The sequence below is a fragment of the Schistocerca cancellata genome, chromosome 3 (genome assembly GCF_023864275.1).
Source record: "Schistocerca cancellata isolate TAMUIC-IGC-003103 chromosome 3, iqSchCanc2.1, whole genome shotgun sequence".
In the NCBI taxonomy this organism is placed as follows: Eukaryota; Metazoa; Arthropoda; class Insecta; order Orthoptera; family Acrididae; genus Schistocerca; species Schistocerca cancellata.
Window position 1 is genome coordinate 311155743 of NC_064628.1, and position 19431 is coordinate 311175173.

The 19431-nt window shown below is 44.5% G+C and overlaps 1 protein-coding gene across 1 annotated transcript in view; it reads left to right on the plus strand.

Moving 5' to 3' along the window:
• The window catches only part of LOC126176286 (dipeptidase 1-like), a 148739-nt gene that overhangs the window by 89527 nt on the left and 39781 nt on the right, over positions 1-19431 (plus strand). The window contains exons 2-3 of the mRNA XM_049923436.1: positions 307-463; positions 11790-11922. Of these exons, the coding sequence (XP_049779393.1) occupies positions 307-463; positions 11790-11922 (290 nt within the window). The remainder of the gene's footprint in view (positions 1-306; positions 464-11789; positions 11923-19431) is intronic.

The following is a 19431-nucleotide window of genomic DNA, read 5'->3' on the forward strand; positions in this document are numbered from 1 at the left end:
TCTCCTCATTGTTAGTTTCCATAACTATTTGATGTCAACTGACGATGAAGCTTTAAGCTCAGAACCATATTGCGTATTAACCGGAAATTACTGGCCACTGCTGCGGATTTAGAAATAAATGTTCAGTTATATTTTATCCATTAATACGATTGAGGCAATGTTTTTTTTTTTATATTTCGTTTGTGGGATTCTCGGCTGTTGCTGTAACAGCAGCGCCGCCTGCCGCCGCTGCCTGCTGTTTTGTGTAGCGTATTAACGCATGCTGCAGCGCAGCCCATCTGAGTACCCACTTCGTCGCGTGTGCAGGCACAACGACCTGGCGTGGAACGTGCGCCTCTACTGCCGGGGCCGGCTGTCGGCCGTCAACCTGACGGAGGACCTGCGCCGCGTCGAGCCGTGGGCCAGCAGCGCCTGGTCGCACACCGACCTGCCGCGGCTGCGGCGCGGGCTCGTCGGCGCACAGGTGAGTACCGCGGGCTGCCTACCGCTCTCCGCCGCAAGTCCCTGCCAGTGCGCTGAAACAACGGCCGCGGGTCGCGCGCCACTAGGTCCACTAATACCGGGTTCTGCAGCAAGAGTTTCGTTACAAGTACCACTCGGGACGGTATTCAGACAAGACGTCTTCGTCTCTATTGTGGCGCAGAGCAGGTGGCTGGGCAGGCGCGGGGCCCAATTTAACAATTGATTTATTAAACACAAAATAATGGTTAGCAATAAGCAGAATTAGGAAAAACAGATCGAGTGCTGAGCAGATTTGCTGTTTGAAGTCCATATTAGGGACACTTCAAAGTACCAACACATACATCACCCTTGTGGATCTCAAGAAGACGTACAACTCTGTCGACAGGCGAACCGTTTTGGACACTTTATAATAGCTCACGGTAAACAGGAAGTCTAAAGAACTAATATGCCAGTAACTCACAGACACAGCATCACAGGTTAAGTTTCTCAGTGATATGTCTGATGCTTTTGCAGTATGTACATTCGTTCGATAAGGGGATGACTCTCCCGGCTTCTGTTTAACACTGTATTAGAGAAACTCATCAGAAAATGATTGAAAGAAGTCGAGGTTAAAACATTGGGACCTCTGGACAGACACTAAAAGACCAGTGCCGGCCTGTGTAGCCGAGCGGTTCTAGGCGCTACAGTCTGAAACCGCGCGACCGCTACGGTCGCAGGTTCAAATTCTGCCTCGGGCATGGATGTGTGTGATGTCCTTAGGTTAGTTAGGTTTACGTAGTTCTAAGTTCTAGGGGACTGATGACCTCATCTGTTGAGTCCCGTAGTGCTCAGAGCAATTTGAACCATTTTTGAAAGACAAGTGCCTAGCATTTATATGACATCTCCGAAAGAACAGACACCAAGCGTTCATACAATTGATTCATCTCGATGGACTATGAATTCACAATCTTCAGTACGGATACACATTTACGTTCGACCTCCAGCGGGAACCTAAAATTAGTGGGCATGGAGGACCTGGACTGTAACTGTGGATATATGGCGCTAGGTGGGAATGTGGGTTGGTCGGCGAGCATGTCGAGATAGTGCTTGCATTTTCAATATACATGGTGTACAGGTAGTGCGGTAGTTAATGCAGCTGCCGGTAAGCAGGATATCCCGCGTTCGAATCACATTCCGGCATACATTTTCACTAGTCGCCGCTGATTCCATACAAAGTCTCGATGCAGCCGATACTATTAGCCCCCTCCTTCTCTTGCTTCCCCCTCTGCTTCAATTTACGTAATATGTCTAGCTTTTGCTGATGACCTAGCTCTTTGCACTAATACTACTTACGAAACCAAGTAGCTCATAGATAAGTTACAGGAGATAGTATCATAGACAGGCCTCCAATAACAAATGAGAACACTCATTTGATTGAAAATTTACGTGAAAAGGATCGGAAGATCTCCACCATAAAAGAGATAGGGCAGAAACTTACATGTGTGTTCTTTTGAATATGTCGGAGACTAGAAACTAAAGTAAATTTAGAAGTAGCCACCAAACTCTAGAAAGCGTACAAAATGACACGAAATTACTACAATATACGAATGATATCTCGTAACGAGTGATATCTCGTAAGGCGAAACTTTGACATTACAAGACAGTTGTCTTACCTGAATCACTATATGCATCATAAATATCCTCAGGAGGCCATTCAAAAGTTCAAATAGCATGGGGAGAGCGAATAACTATAAGAAAAATGTATGGTCCCATTTTTACAATTATCATATGGATTTCAAGGAAAGCTGCGGACTAATACACTGCATTAGACAAGTTCACTGATACAGTACATAGAAGACGCATGAAATTCGATGGTCACGTCTACAGAATGGGTACTAGGTTAACAGAAAAAAGCTACTTAATATAATAAATTCAAGAAAGGTACAACTTACTTGATAGAAGAAGTTCAGCAAGACTTACGAGAAATAAAAGCCACAGAAGATACCATCAGTTAATCCTAAGTCTTCGGATTCCTAGTTGCAAATATTCGCAGAGAAAGCTGAAACACACACAGGAAAATTGTGGACAGAGGAACGCAAGAATAAACACAACGAATCCATGAAGAGAGTCTGGGGAGAGAACAAGAAAATGATGCTTTCCGATCAAGGTAACTAGCTCACAAACGCTGTCTAAGTAGGCAAACGAAGAATGAGAAAGAAGAAGAACGAAAATACATCTGGACTACAGAACAATAAATATTTTAACTATCGTATGACATGCATTATGAATTTTTAAATCACAAGAATAACTATGCAGATATTACATATCACGATTTCAACACAGATCTAAAGCATAATGTAACACAAATTACAACATCTACAGGCGAATACCAGGGCGTTTTATGTACTTTCTCACCGCTCGCTACAGACAAGCAATCTTCGAAAAGACCCCTGTAGATACTTTCGGGACATGATGTTATAACATGTACAACTGTCTGTCATTCCGCCCCACATCACAAGATTTTTCCGCACTCGTGGACAGTGTCTGCACATATTCCGTGGGCGATTCGGGTAGTCCAAATTGCCCGAGGCTGCTCAAATCCGAGGTCTCTCTCCTGGATATATGGCAGCTTCAGTCAATTTGGAGGAAGACAGTTTTGGTGCCAACAGCCTATCCATTCATTGGTGGCACAAAATTCATTTCCAGTAAGGAAAACAAAATAGAATGATCGTGTGGCATTGTTGGCAGGGAGGCCCCATCCGGAGTAGTTCGATCACCGAGTTGCAAGTCTTATTTCAGGTGACGCCACACTGGGCGACTTGCTCGTCGCTGATGATGAAAGGATTATGAGGGCAACAGAACACCCAGTCAAAGAGCGGAGAAAATCTCCATCGAGCCCGGGGCCTACGCATGGTAGGCAAACACGTTACCGTTTCCTTTGTTTTGCATTTTGTTCGTCTTTCTTCGTCGTTTTTGGTCGTAGCGGATGTCACATGGCATCCGCTGATGTTAGTTGTTGGTCCTTTCAGTCAGTTTCTTGTTACAGAAACTAGCCAGCTCTCTTACCGAACACGCTGAGCTACCATGCCGGCATTCACCTAAGCATGCGGACTTTCCGTAAGAATCATAGCTACGATAAGAGTGAGACACCTGGATGTTTTCTTTTTCGCTCCACAGGGAATTTATCGTTCAGGGTTGGAATCTGCATCATGAACAGTCTTCTGGTATTCAGAGTAGCGCACTCTTACATATGATAGCAGGAGGTGGAATGTGAGTCAAGGCAGATAACCAGTATATAGGAGTATCTCGTATTGACCTACTAACAATGTGCATTGCTTCGTTAAGTTGTACAGACGTTTTTTTCACAGGTGGGCTATTAAGCCAGGCAAACCCACAGTACTCTGCTGCTGAGAACACCAATCAGAGTGCTGATACTCTAACAAGGAAACATCACCAACTCGACATATTGTTTTAATGAGAATACAGCATGCGGGCAGTTTGCTAGGTATGAACGCCAGCAGTCGATTCCGCTCCAAAATCTGGGACATAATTCTGATAGTACACAGTTATGACATTCTGATAATAAAGACTCCAAACTTTTTCGAACACCGGCAGGTTGTCACTCTCTCCTTCCCACTGCAGACGCCTAATGCCCGAGCGCGAACAACTGTACAGCGAGACGACAACAGGAGCTCTCCTATTCCCTGAATGTTGAAGGCGAGGGAAGAGGAGGAGGGACGTGGATATATCCACCAACTTGTTTTGACATCTTGTTCGAGAACTCATGTTACTCTAATCATGAAGTAGTGGGTACTATGAATAAGTAAGATGTCAACCTCACGCACATATATGTACAATATTAGTTTTGACAATATTCTGATACTTTTATTCTGTAGCTACATAAATGCCTCAAAATCAAAATAAATAAACCCAAGCATTTAAACACTTATTATGTAACGGAGTAAACTATTTTTGATTTAATCGTGCCAGTCAAGTTGAAGAAAAGCGTATCTCCTGGAAATGTACTTTCCTTTATCACTGCCAGTTTTAAAATCCAAAGAAAATAGCGCACCACAGCATTATTGATAATATGTAGCGATACGTTATTTCTTTAATAGCACACCCATTCGTTTCATGCATTTACACTGCGTTTGAGGACGGTAACATCAAAGTACTCAAAATAAAAGATTTCCGATATCAGTAACAGGTGGGAACTCACACACTTTGATATAGTGAACTAAGCATGTTATCAATGTGTAAACAGTGTTTGATAAACTTTTTACTCGCCTGAACAGTATTTCGAGCTCAGTCATTAAGTGGTGGCAGTGGGGCAGAGCGACTGACAACCGGTAGGCGCGCATGTTTAAAATCTGTACTTTCAGGACGTCATAACTATGTACTATCAGAATTACAGCTCAGATTTTCGCATGATCCATTTCTGGGGCTGGTATCTCGCACGTGTGCTTTGCCCTCCTGAAAATATGAGGAGAAGTTGGTGACCTATGTCTACAGGCGATACCCAGCTAGTGCCACAGAGTTTGTGGAGAATGTTATTTCTGCCTTTGATCTTAGCCGATGTGAGTGTCAAGCGCTTCTTACACGAATGTGTTCTTTCTAACATGATCCCAAGGTATTTTGGATGCATGTTTTTTGAAGTATGTTTCGCTCAAAATAGTCATCAAGAACTCGGGGGCTCACTCTATTGGGGAGATGAAAATGATCATTTCCTGGTTTATCTGAGGTAGCTCGTACCCTCTATTCATGGAAGTATTGGCTTAAAATGCCCAGATGAAACATTAGGATTTCTTGAGATCTTTCGAAGGCTTTGTGTTGGGTAGCTACTGCCCAGTCACCCATATAGCCGACCGCACTGAACTGCGTCAGAGAAATGTCATTTATATATCAGTTACATAAAAGAGGAGTGAAAATGATTGTTCGCCTCCCTGACATTCCTTAAGTCACTTGTGTGCTGAAGAACAGCCGCCCGAGACAAATATCTAAAGCCGAGATGCAGAGGGTGTCAGATAATCACAAAAGTCTCCAGGTTAAAATGAATTTTTCACAATACATGGACTCAGACGGTTCTCCTCAGCAGTTTGCAGCTACATATTTAAAATGATTATACAATCACAGTAAAATAAATTATCTTTTTGTAGCTCGTAAGGATCTTTAACCAGGGTGCAAGCAATAAATACAAGAAAATATCTTCCATACAATAATCAAAATTAAAATTCAACCTTTGCCCTATGGTACATATTGTATGAGCAGCAACATTAATAATTACGATGTATGGCCATCGGTTGTAAAGAGTAATTACAGTGGGCAAAAATTCTGCAACTAGGCGTAGGATGCCACAACAAGTCTTAGAATTAGCTTGGATCATTAAAGTAGCACATAACTATACATTGCTCTATTATTACTGCTGCTTTCAGTAGACACTTACCACAACAAGCTGCCCACAACACTCTACAAAACTGCCCCCCATATGTATCAATAATGCTCATACATTCACATGTTCTAATAGATTGCTGGTGCACAAGGGTAAGAACTTGGGAATTCTTGGTACAAGCTGTGCCAACAAATAAGTAATTCCCATTTGTCATCAATCAGCAACCACAGTTTGTCACACAACGACTACTAACTTGCATGTGAAGTTGTGTTTGCTAGCCAACACACACATTGCACCACATGTACACAACAGGGTGGGCTATATCAAACATTAAACCAACAGGGTCCAATCATCAGCTGCTAAAGCACTTACATAGTGCTTCTCTTGATATGAGGAGCCCCTTCCACCAACACTGGAATTGCTGTCCTTTCGGCTAGCAAAAGACATCAACTGCTCCTCCAGGCTGCTGTTTCCACGCAGCGGCCACACCCTGTGCTGACTGTTCGTGACGTCGCCTTGAGCGAACCATAGTACACAAGATTGTCAATGCTCTTTCTCTTGACTCTGCTCAGAACTCGCTCATTCCTCCTCATGCAGCAAAGACCTACTGCACCATACCTACTCCTTTGCAGCTCTCGTGGTGGTTACCCCAAGAAAATGGTGCAAATGGCTCTGAGCACTATGGGACTTAACATCTGAGGTCATCAGTTCCCTAGAACTTAGAACTACGTAAACATAACTAACCTAAGGACATAAGACACATCCATGCTCGAGGCAGGATTCGAACCTGCAACCGTAGCGGTCGCGCAGTTCCAGACTGAAGCGCCTAGAACAACTCGGTCACAGCGGCCGGCTTACCGCAAAAGACCAACTTCACTGCCGATCTCCACTAGCTGCCCAAGATGCAAACTCTGGTCATCGCCCCAGCTCTCTATGTCCCTCGCTGACTGTTGACTGCTGGTTAGCCAGCCAAGGCGACTTCAATAGCGTCCAGGAGATGTATCACGTTTGAAGCGGAGCAAGTGAGTACACACTCTGGTTGTGCACTATCTCACCAAGGCCTGGAACAATGCCAGCACTCCCGCATATGCTGTCGACCATGCCTCCTAACGACACGCAACCGATAAAGCAGTGCTAACACAACCAGCTGGTCTGGTTAGGAAGCTAGACTTGCCGCGAATTACATAGCACGGCACACTGTTCTCTTTGTAGCTGGGTCACGAAAGCAGGAACACAAACTGTGACCGAGCGAGGTGGCGCAGTGATTAGCACACTGGACTCGCATTCGGGAGGACGACGGTTCAATCCCGCGTCCGGCCATCCAGATTTAGGTTTTCCGTGATCTCCCTAAATCGCTTCAGGCACATGCCGGTATGGTTTCTTTGAAAGGGCACGGCCGACTTCCTTCCCCATCCTTCCCTAATCCGTTAAGCCCGATTACCCCGTTGTCTGGTCTCCTCCGCCAAAACAACCCAACCCACAAATCGTATGGAGTGTGTTTTTCTTACTGTGTGAGCACGGTATGCACCTGACGAACTCTGATGTCTTTGACAGATACGTTGATGAGGTGAAACACTATGACCGACTGCCTGATACAGCGTTGGTCCACCTTTTAAACGCTATACATCAGTTTACTTGTGTGGCGTGGATTCAGCAAGCCCTTGGAAAGAATCTAGAGATAGTAGATCGGATTACCCACAGGCAGCACAATTTCCGTAAATCATCGGTCGAATTCTGTGGCCAAGACATCAATATAAGTTTACTTTCATGCTCTTAAAACATCGTAGCATGATACTGGCCATACCTCACACACTGTTATCCTGCTGGTAAACGCCGACACCGTTGGGCAACACATCAAAAACGAAGGTGTGAAAATGGTCTGCTGTAGCGTTCACGTAGTCCACAACTGTCACAGTGCCTTCAATTACTACCACAGGTCCATTGGAAGCCCACGTTATAGTCCCTACAGCATTGTACTGCTCCCACTCGCCTCTGTCCTTGACACATTCCATGCTTTGGAAAGCCATTCACCTGGATTACAGAGTCTGTGATCACCACCATCGACTTGGTGCTACCGTTCACCTAGATGACGCAGTATTCAGTCACAACCATTGACTTGTCGCAAAGAGAAACGTGATTATTCAGAGAAGCGGAAAAACCCCCTTCCTCCCTCCCTGCCAACTATACAATGAGCTTGATAGACACTGGTCACACTTCGCCCTTATTCCAGTTTCCCGTCGGGCCTTCCCGTTATGAGGTCATATAGACATTGCCGCCGAGCCATGTTTTAATAAAAAAAAACACCACCAAAATACATATTAACTGCTCGCTGATTGAAGTATACTGGCTTTTCCTGTTCCTTCAGTTACCTCGTGTAGTGGGGCCAATTCAACATGGCACTATGGTGATGCTAACCTCACGCCATGTGACTTCCAAATTTCTGTATATGTCTGAGAGAGCTCTAGCGACATTTTCCCGCAATTTCATTGATTTCCACACTGTAGTTCGTAAGTTACATTATTTTACCTAGCTCGTTTTTCAACTTCGCGAACAGTGTGTATGTATGTATAACAGGTGCATATATAGAAGTTCAGATGTTTTAGGTAAGATGTCACGTTAATCGAATGAAAAGAAAGAAAAGAAAATAAACTGAACGGGAAAGTCTCATCACAAGGCCTGAGAATTGTAAGAGAGATACTCTGTGCAACAAAATTAAAGTATCATTTTTGCGAAACCCTGTAATTATTTCCCATTATTACATATAAGCTTGAAATTGCTCTCAAAGGTCATTATGACCTTCATCTGTAACAGTGGAAAAGCTTGGTGGTCTGCGACGTAACTCCTGGGCTCTACGATGCTTCAAACAGAAGGATGTGGGTGATACATTCACAGAAAATTCGTGACGCAAGTCCTGGACACCTGCAGGTAGGCAATCCCTGTACACTTCTCCGGTCGGGCATTCTTACTAGCAAGACTCTGTCACAAGTTTTCTCTGAGCAGGTATATTTTTAATGTGCTCAACAAACGTCGACGTGTGGCACAGTTTTGGCGAACTGGGGGTTTTGGATGGACACTTTCCGTTTTATTCACGCGTGCGTTAATGTCGCACTTGTTGTTGATCACATGGCAGAAGCGCTGAAAAGGCATGTGCGCCCTTTGCTGTTTCCAATTGCATTAGAATTTCGTCGAAACGTTTTAGATGGTCCCTAGTTGTTCCACGCTGTACACCACAACACTGTTCTTCATATGGGAGTGATCATTTACAGTGTGGTTGCTGGCCCACGACGTCTCTAGAGAAGTTTTGAATCGTCCATGGGGTGTCAGCAGTGTCAAATATTGTCAAGAAAGTCGCTCTGTTGCTCATCGCAGTGCGAAATGTCATTTTCAAGATTTGTGGAAATCAGAGCCTCAGATGATGGAGTGGCTACATTGACGCCATTTATGCCAACCGCTGATGCGTTTTTGCGTCGATCCTGAGCGTCTGCGCGTCTGAAATGTTTCTCAGCCAGACATGAGAAAACCGTGTGAGTTCAACGCTGGGCGTCGCGACCCTAACCTCCATTGCGGAGGCGTCAAAAGGTGGGGTGAAATCTGGGTAAGAGGGGTTGCAACGCCCTTTCAATGGTGTGACACGTTGGAGGTGTCGTTGGGCGCAATTGTGGTAAACTGTGAAGCCAATGTGACGTAATTAACCCACCTTACACTTCACATGGAGCTCTGAGCCCTGTCCTATTTTTCACACGTGTAGACACCTTCCTGTATGAAGCGTCGTGAGCCCGAGTGTGACATCGCACGGTGCCAGGCTTTTGCACCATTACAGAGGGTGACTGTAGGTACCTTTGAGCCAAATTTCAAACTTGTTGGTTGCAATGGGATATAATTGCGGTGTTTCGAAAAGTGGCCTTTTAATTGTGCTGCCCAGCATATATGGGATGTAATGGGTATAAGTGCGGTTATTTTTATGTTTGGTAACTTGACATGTACACACATCAACGCACTGACTGTTTTTTCTTTGGATCGAACGGTCTACCTGCAAACACTTCAGATATTTTGCTACCTGAAGTTTTCTGAACAGTCGTAACTGCCCCGCTGAGTATAGACTACCCCTGTCACCGTAGAGTATCTATTTTGCGTCCACACATTCACTCTTCAACATCTGACTGCTGGCCAGGAAAAAATAAACATTAATGATTTGCTAATGTACTTGGAGTTACTACCCATCCTAAGCACAAACGACCCATAGTAGATATAATCATTAGCGTGCAGATGACGAAACTACTGATGCAATATTGTTCAGTACGCCACCCTGAGCCACCAGCAGAAACATCGCACATGTACCCGTTACACCCTGTACATGCTTTCAGTTCCTGCAACGTACCTTTGTCGTCTAGTATAAGTTACTATGTAGTCTTAATATCGTTGCACTTTTTTCCATTGTAAACTGTATCATTTTACACTACTGGCCATTAAAATTGCTACACCAAGAAGAAATGCAGATGATGAACGGGTATTCATTGGACAAATATATTATACTAGAACTGACATGTGATTACATTTTCATGCAATTTGGGAGCATAGATCCTGAGAAATCAGTACCCAGAACAACCACCTCTGGCAGTAATAACGGCCTTGATACGCCTGGGCATTGAGTCACACAGAGCTTGGATGGCGTGTACAGGTACAGCGGCCCATGCAGCTTCAACACTATACCACAGTTCATCAAGAGTAGTGATTGGCGTATTGTGACGAGCTAGTTGCTCGGCCACCATTGACCAGACGTTATCAGTTGGTGATAGATCTGGAGAATGTGCTGGCCAGGGCAGCAGTCGAACATTTTCTGTATCCAGAAAGGCCTGTACCGGGCCTGCAACATGCGGTCGTGCATTATCCTGCTGAAATATAGGATTTCGCAGGGATCGAATGAAGGGTAGCGCCACGGGTCGTAATACATCTGAAATGTAGCGTCCACTGTTCAAAGTGCAGTCAATGCGACCAAGAGGTGACCGAGACGTGTAACCAATGGCACCCCATACCATCACGCCGGGTGATACCCCAGTATGGCGTTGACGAATACACCCTTTCAATGTGCGTTCACCGCGATGTCGCCAAACACGGATACGACCATCATGATGCTGTAAACAGAACATGGATTCATCCGAAAAAATTACGTTTTGTCACACGTGCACCCAGGTTCGTCGTTGAGTACACCATCGCAGGAGCTCCTGTCTGTGATGCAGCGTCAAGGGTAGGCGCAGCCATGGTCTCCGAGCTAATAGTCCATGCTGCTGCAAACGTCGTCGAACTGTTCGTGCAGATGAATGTTGTCTTGTAAACGTCCCCATCTGTTCATTCAGGGATCTCGACTGCTAGCGATACAAGGCCGTTGGGATCCAGCACGGCGTTCCGTATTACCCTCCTAAAACCACCGATTCAATATTCTGCTAACAGTCATTTGATCTCGACCAACGCGAACAGCAATGTCACGATATGATAAACCGGAATCGCGATAGGCTACAATCCGACCTTCATCAAAGTCGGAAACGTGATGGTACGCATTTTTTCCTCCTTACACGAGGCATCACAACAACGTTTCACCAGGCAACGCCGGTCGACTGCTGTTTGTATATGAGAAATCGGTTGGAAACTTTCCTCATATCAGCCCGTTGTAGGTGTCGCCACTGGTGCCAAACTTGTGTGAATGCTCTGAAAAGCTAATCATTTGCGTATCAGAGCATCTTCATCCTGTCGGTTAAATTTCGCGTCTGTAGCACGTCATCTTCGTGGTGTAGAAATTTTAATGGACAGTAGTGTACGTGTATTCGGCACACTGGTGCAAACTTAACAATTTCAATTTCACATAGTATTATGAAACCCGACGCAGAGGCAGTAAGTCGCAGGAAAGCGCTCCTGTACCGCCACTGGACGGCTGACGCTTGCTTGGTGGCGGCCGCTGTTGCAGTTCTGGTCGGCGTACGTGCCGTGCGGCGCGCAGCACCTGGACGCGGTGCAGCTGGCGCTGGAGCAGGTGGACCTGGTGCGCCGCATGACAGCGCTCTACCCGGGCCACCTCACCTTCGTCTCCTCTGCCGACGGTGAGTGGGCTTCTCACGCATCACCACAGCATGCCTCAGTTAATCTGGCCTACACCTGCAATTGGATGTTCGCAATGCGATTAAAATCGGGTTTTAGGAGCCACGAAGCGCCTTCCTCTCAATGTCAACGTCCAGTGCAGCCAATGTGTCACGAATATGTACCACTCAATTTGCGACTTTGTAGGAGTCCGTTTCCCGTTAGCACTGTGAAGGAACAAGTAAAATTTTGTACAGTGTGTATGTGGAATTCCCATGAAACATAGCCGTTACAAAATCTGTCGAGGAACATAGCCATTACAAAGTATTTGTTACTCATTATATGAGTGTGTGGTTCTGTTCTCACAGAAATGTGAGAACAGAAGAAGGGACACCACGTATTCATATAACTGATTCGCCACGATGGGCAACGAATCCACCTTCCTCAGTGAGGATGCACAATTCTGTCTGACGTCCTGTGGGGATCTGAAAAGTAGCGATCGTGGAGGATATGGACGGGGACGGCGGATAGGTGGCGCTGGGTGGGAATGTGAGTCCGCCGGGAAGCATACAGAAATAGTCCGGGCAGCTGCGATGAAAACTGTGTCCGGATGGAGCAGCTGTTAACGCAACTGCGAAGTAAGCAGGAGAACCTGAGTTCAAAATCAAATCATGCACAAATTTTTACTCGTCGCCCCTCATTCTGCTTAAAGTCCAATGCAGCTGACATCAATAGCTCCTTCGTTTTCCTTCCCTTTCTCCCCTTCCTGCTTCAATTTCCATATTTGTTACTCGTTACTTCCGTTACTGAACGTCAAATTGCTGATGTAGCCATTACACAGTTATACTTTTTTGTCAGAATGTAAAGTTTCGGGTCATAACTGTACACGCTAAGGCGCAGTTTCGATATGATCCTACGCCTGAACAAGGTTTTCTCTTCTGCATACTGATTTACTGTCACCACAGCTGTAGTTGCTGCAGGTGGACTCCTGGTGACGTCAAAGTGATTCCAAACTTGAAGACTACATACAGGCTGCTAAAGGCAAACACCGCAGTTCTCTCATACAGTGGCTTCTCTCTGCAGTACCAACGTCACCGTACGGCTGTAGCTGTGTCCTGCGCAAATCCACATCTACATCTACATATGTTCTCCGCAAGTCGCCTTACGGTATTTGGCGGATGGTGCTTTATGTACCGAACTCACACCCTCTTTTCCTGTTCCAATTGTGTATGATTCGGGCAAGGAACGATTGCTGGTAAGCTTCCATCTGAGCTCATATCTCTCTCATTTTAACTCGATAGTCTTTTCGTGAGGTACGTGTAGCAAGAAGCAGTCCAGGGTGTAACAGGCATAAGTGCACATGTTTCTATTGGTGGCTGAGGACAGTATACTGAACGACATTAAATCATTGTATACATCATTTGCAGACTAACAATATTATAGTTATTACAAGTAGTACGTTTTTTGGTTAGTATGTATCTCCAACTGTGCGTGGCAACGGCAGTCCAATGATGCTTATTTTCATCTGGGCAGCAGTTAAGGTGCTGAAATGCGCAGAAGTGATTGCAAACCGGTTAGCCTATACTAGTAGGCATATTCCACTTAGTGGTGCCATTACGACCATGCAGAGAACATTGAGTCTTAAAGATTGTGACGCGTTTATGGAGAGACTGTTCGAAGCAGAGAAGAAACAACCAACACGCTTATAACCGTTACACCCTGAATATTGAATCTCTTCGTACAGTTCACTGTAACTTAGCTGTTGTACGTTAAACTATCTCCACTGCCCTGTAGGTTGTTTGCTGTGGCTGTTCGAAACACGCATGCTTGATTACGTCCAGGTATCCGTGCATGTTAAATAGCCTCTTCCCAGACTGGGATGTGCTCCAGCCTCGGTTCAAATCTGCCCAGCGGATTGGTGACGGGGGTTGGCGTGGAGCCAAGCCTGGGTGTGGTTTTCATACGGTTTCCCACATCAAACTAAGTGAATACTGGGCTAATAGCCAAGTCCCGCCTCAGTTACGCGATTTTTAAATATTTGCAAAAGTTTTGCACACTTTCACACCAGTCACACCACACAAAGGCAGACGCGGTGAACCCATTCAGCACAGGGTTAAGGAGAAGGGCGTTAACGGGGTGGCGACAGGTAGGTCGTTTGGCCACCAACTAAATTAACAAGTACTGTAGTTGCGCTTTACCAAAATTGCAGTTTGGTAGTTTTGGTACAGCACTTAAATCATGTAGTAAATAACAGAATTACCGGTAGTACTGGTAGTAATGGTAGGGAAATAAACATAAATGAGTGTGTAAGAGAGAAACTGGGACCGGACAGCTTCTCCTTGTTTGTTTCGTTGTCCGTTTTGCACACAGCTATAAATGCACATCATTCACTGTTGGTCCATCTTGTGTCTTATATCCTTACAGGACACAAATTGCATTTTTATAAGGGATAAATGTTACTGGATCGCGTAACTTCGGCGATTTTATGTGACCGAAGTACAGTTTACATCCATAACATAAAAATCTATATAAGTATAGTTATTTTGCAACGTTATCCGTGTTTCCTGTTGTTATTCATAAATGCGAAAGTTGTTTATAAATAACAGAAACATTTTTATAAGAGCTCGACGAAGTACTGAAGACGTTTTTGATATATTTTTGTTCCGTGCCATTGTATTGTACCTTACCTTTGAGGAAAAAGTGTTTTCTATTGCTATATGATAAAACATTTATTCTTTTTTTTTAATTTCCACTGCAACATCCCTGTGTTTCACGTTACAAATCAACGATTCTCAAATAAGACGTTGAATTAACCATTGACAATTTCAGTTTTTCCAGAAATACTGTTTATTTTTAAGTAACAAACCGAAGGTAATTACCGAGCGAGGTGGCGCAGTGGTTAGACACTGGACTCGCATTCGGGAGGACGACGGTTCAATCCCGCGTCCGGCCATCCTGATTTAGGTTTTCCGTGATTTCCCTAAATCGCTCCAGGCAAATGCCGGGATGGTTCCTTTCAAAGGGCACGGCCGACATCCCTTCCCGTCCTTCCCTAATCCGATGAGACCGGTGACCTCGCTGTCTGGTCTGCTTCCCGGAAACAACCAACCAACCAACCGAAGGTAATTACACTGAACAAATATGTTCCGTCGGTTATGCTGTATTAGGCACATCCTCACTCAGTTTTTGGAGGGATCATGCCTACTAGAAATGCAACACACTTAACGTACAGGTAATGCAGGTACGATGTTAACTGACCAAGGCTACTACGAAAACTACCAGTCTACGCTTACATGTGATAATCTACGGTAGCATATGGTATATTTACAGCTCTAGTTAATACCCCTACCGTTACTGAGTGGATGAGGGACAAATCCTATCTGGCGCACCGACCGTACTATGCGAAACATCCTTTTCGATCGGTGTGGACTATCGAAAAACCAGCTATCTGCCGTACAGCAGTAGCCGTAGTGTATGAAAAAAGTATGTTTCCCTACTACAGAATCTTCCCGAGTCGGAAATAAATTTCCCGAGGAGAAAGAAGCTGTGGCGAGGGACACAATATATTAGATACTTCGTGTTAATAACTGTTTACTCAACTCGGAATGAGAAACTGGAATAATATGAAAACTGCAGAGTCAACACGATCGCGCAGTTAAGAAGACGGACTAGAAATGAAACGCTTCCGTTACACCGAGACCGCTGAGAAGAAAGAGTTTGAGAAACATGAAAACTGCCTATTACGCCGGAGTCGTGTACGAAATGCCTACGGGGTAGAAAATGTGCAAGTACTGAAACGTTTCAGGCAGTAATTACTTCGAGTCTTCTGTAATATTCGTTACTCAGAAACAATTACAACATGGCGGCCAAATAAATAAAAAACAATAAAAAATAGCGAGTATACATGATAAGCAAAAGCCATAGTGTACAGAGGATATCCGCTATCAGAGGCCGTACCGCTCTGTTGGTAGCTGCAGCGAGCAAAGTATTCTGTCGTTGTTGACAGCCCGCTCCCAGTTGTCCGAGCCAGCTGACGCAAATCTGACAGCCGGTGTGACAACGCTGTAGCGTAACATGGCAGATGTCAAATAATGAGTTTCGCACTAATGAGCCTTTGTTTACGAAATGTCTGTGATCCTAAGTACGCAAGAGCCATTGTATTGGAGGACGTCTTTCGCCATTTAGCGGCCCTTCGAATGCATTTGCTTCGAGGAGAACCATTCCAGTGCTAACTCGTCTTCTTCTCCCCGACACGTGGGGAAATATACCTTCGAAATCTTGTAGTCATGAGATTCTGGCTCATTAGATTTTGAAGTCATTCATTTACTTGCTGGTAGCGCTGGACATAGTGACACACGCACAGAAAGACATATATATGCCCCTACCGCTAGATTTTGTGCAGCCCACAAAACCTTTAAATAACAGGTTAAAGATTTTCGTATTCTAACGCTCGCTAAGCGGTAACTATTAGTCCAACAAAAAAATTAAATTTCTACAAAAAGATCCCGTTTATTTTTTCTGTAGGAATAACATTTTGCTCATAGCGAATGAGAGAATATCCAAATCTTGCTCGGGGTATCTATTTGAAGGCATTACAGGTTTCATAAAACGCAGCTATCGGAGCGGATTAATCATCCTACATATAATTTTGCTGTCAAATAGGGTATACTGGATGGAGGACACTTCATCTGTATTATGCGGCAGGTAGGAATTTAGGCTGGACGAGGTGCGTGCACGGATGGCTGAGTTAACTAAGGACACCGTTCTAGAGAAGCGGACTGTCTGAGTTCGAGTCCCAGCACAAAATTATGACATGTCAGTGTCGCGTTTAATTTAATGCCCATATGCAGCTGAGTTCTGAAAATCTGTCTTCCATTGATACACACGGCAGCTGAATCAGACGACTGGTGTCTGGTATTTCGGACATGTCTGAATAGCACCCTACATGTAAATATCTACGAATTGAAAGAATACGAAAGCTACCAACTACGTCCACTCTGGGCACAATCTACATATGGGGAAGAAAATATGTGAGTAATTAGACGTTTGAGGCAGTAAGGAAATGGTACTTCGACTCCCGTAGAATACCTATTACCCAGTGATGAAAACTCGATGTGCTACAGCCCTAATGTGTACGGTCAATCCAATATCGAGCCAACTTATCTGCCGCCGGCTGCAGCGAGCAAAGAGTTCCGCTGCTCTTGACAGCTGGCTCCGTGTTGTCTGAGGCAGATGATGCAAATCTGACAGCTGATGTGACAGCACTACAGCGTAACGCAACGAACATCAAATAACGAGTTTCAGAATTTTCTGCAAACACACAGCCAGCGTTTCGACGAGAAATAACAGCGGCCCTAGAGACACAACAGTCATTGCGTCCCACTTTATGTGGCCACTGGAACCTCAATACCAAGAAGAGAACCATTCCAGCAGCGGTGCGTCAACTGATTACCGACACATAGGAAACTTTAACTCCAGAACCTCGTAACTTTATGGAAGCCATTTATTTATTTGCTGAGAGACTGGCAGTGCTGGACATAGTCACACATACGAAACAAATAATTATTTATAAAGGTGTCCTGGCTCCTGACACCATCATATCAGAACTTAAAACTTCTAAAGCCAAATGGAGTGTTAGTTACATTGAAACCTACTCCCTGTCCCTCCCCCCCCTCAGCGATTTTTCATTGCACCATCTATTCAACTATAGCTATCTGCGAAGTCTCACGTCATTCCTTCGACTAGTTACTTTCTTCGTTAGGAACTCATTTTTATTGTTAATTCCGTCCCTTGCTGTATTAACGCTTCTTATCTCCTGCGGTCTCATAGAATATAGCCGTTGAAAGGTTACACTACGTGATCGAAAGCATCTCACTGTCTCACTCCCTTCCCAACTGCTGCTTCCCTTTCATGTCCCTCGAGTCTTACAACTGCCATCTGGTTTCTGTACAAGTTGTAAATAGCCTTTCGCTCCCTGAATTTTACTCCTGCAACCTTGCGAATTTGAAATAGAGTATTCCAGTCAACATTGTCGAAAGCTTTCTCTAAGTCTACAAATGCTAGAAACGTAAGTTTGCCTTTTCTTAGTCTAGCTTCTAAGATAAGTCGTAGGGTCAGTATTGTCTCACGTGTTCCAATATTTCTACGGAAGCCAAACTGATCTTCCCCCGAGGTCAGATTCTACCAGTTTTTCCATTCGTCTGTAAGGAATTCGCGTAAGTATTTTGCAGCCGTGACTTACCAAACTGATAGTTTGGTAATTTTCACATACAGCTGCATTTCCTCGGGAAGAATTACGGCTTTAGTTTCCCCTTGCTTTCAGCCGTTCTCAGTACTAGCACAGCAAGGCCGTTTTGGTTAGTGTTACAAGGCCAGATCAGTCAATCATCCAGACTGATGCCCCTGCAACTACAGAAAAGGCTGCTGCCCCTCTTCAGGAACCACACGTTTGTCTGGCCTCTCAACAGGTACCCCTCCGTTGTGGTTGCACCTACGGTACGGCTATCTGTATCACTGAGGCACGCAAGCTTCTCCACCAACGGCAGAAGAGGCGTTAAATCTCACAGGTTATGTTTCATGACCCTCCATTCGGTTGAAAGCATTTCTGGGCGAATTCGTCTGCCTCAAAATGATTCACTACCGTCGATGGTGCTCCGTTTGTCAGCCATCATCATTTTTATATGGAGGAAGGTTGAAGGAGGATTTTAGCCCGTTAATGCAGTTTTTAGTGGCCACACTGTCAGTAGTCTGTCTCAGCTACGGTGGAACATTGGTTACCCGGTCTGGGTGGGACGGATTAACTAAACTTCGGATAATTGGGAAATCCAGAAAAAAATAAGGATGACGTTGTTTAAATGCAATAACCAAACTATAAAATTTATTTTTACGTCAACATGCAAATGATACATTATTTTCCCATAAATTTTTACGGTATACTGAAACAAACAGTAGATTTTATACACAGAAATACTTAATTAGTTTCTTCTGGGTCAGATTCGTAAGTTATATATATATATATATATATATATATATATATATATATATATATATATATATATATATATATATATATATCCAAAGGTCACCGCTTTCACCCGTTTCATATGTCGCTACATCAGCAATTACGTGGTGATGACTTTAATCGTCGAGTGCAATTCTGTTAATGGGCATTAACAGAGAATGCGTTGCAGTTCTACCTGTTTACCGATGAAGCGGGTTTCACAAACCACGGGGCTGTGAATCTACGGAACATGCATTACTGGTTCGTGGACAATCCTCACTGGCTCAGACAGGTAGAGCGACAGCGACCGTGGACTGTAAATGTATGCTGCGGAATCATTGGCGACCACCTCATTGGTCCTCACTTCATTGCAGGGGCCGAAACAGCTGCAACATACATCCCTACGTAATTCGGTGCTCTCCGATACACACGATCGAACAGCGGAGGAATGGTACTCAAGCGTCAACTTTAGGTTACAATATCTCCGGATGTAATTAACATTTTACAATGCAACAAACGGCACTGATTACGT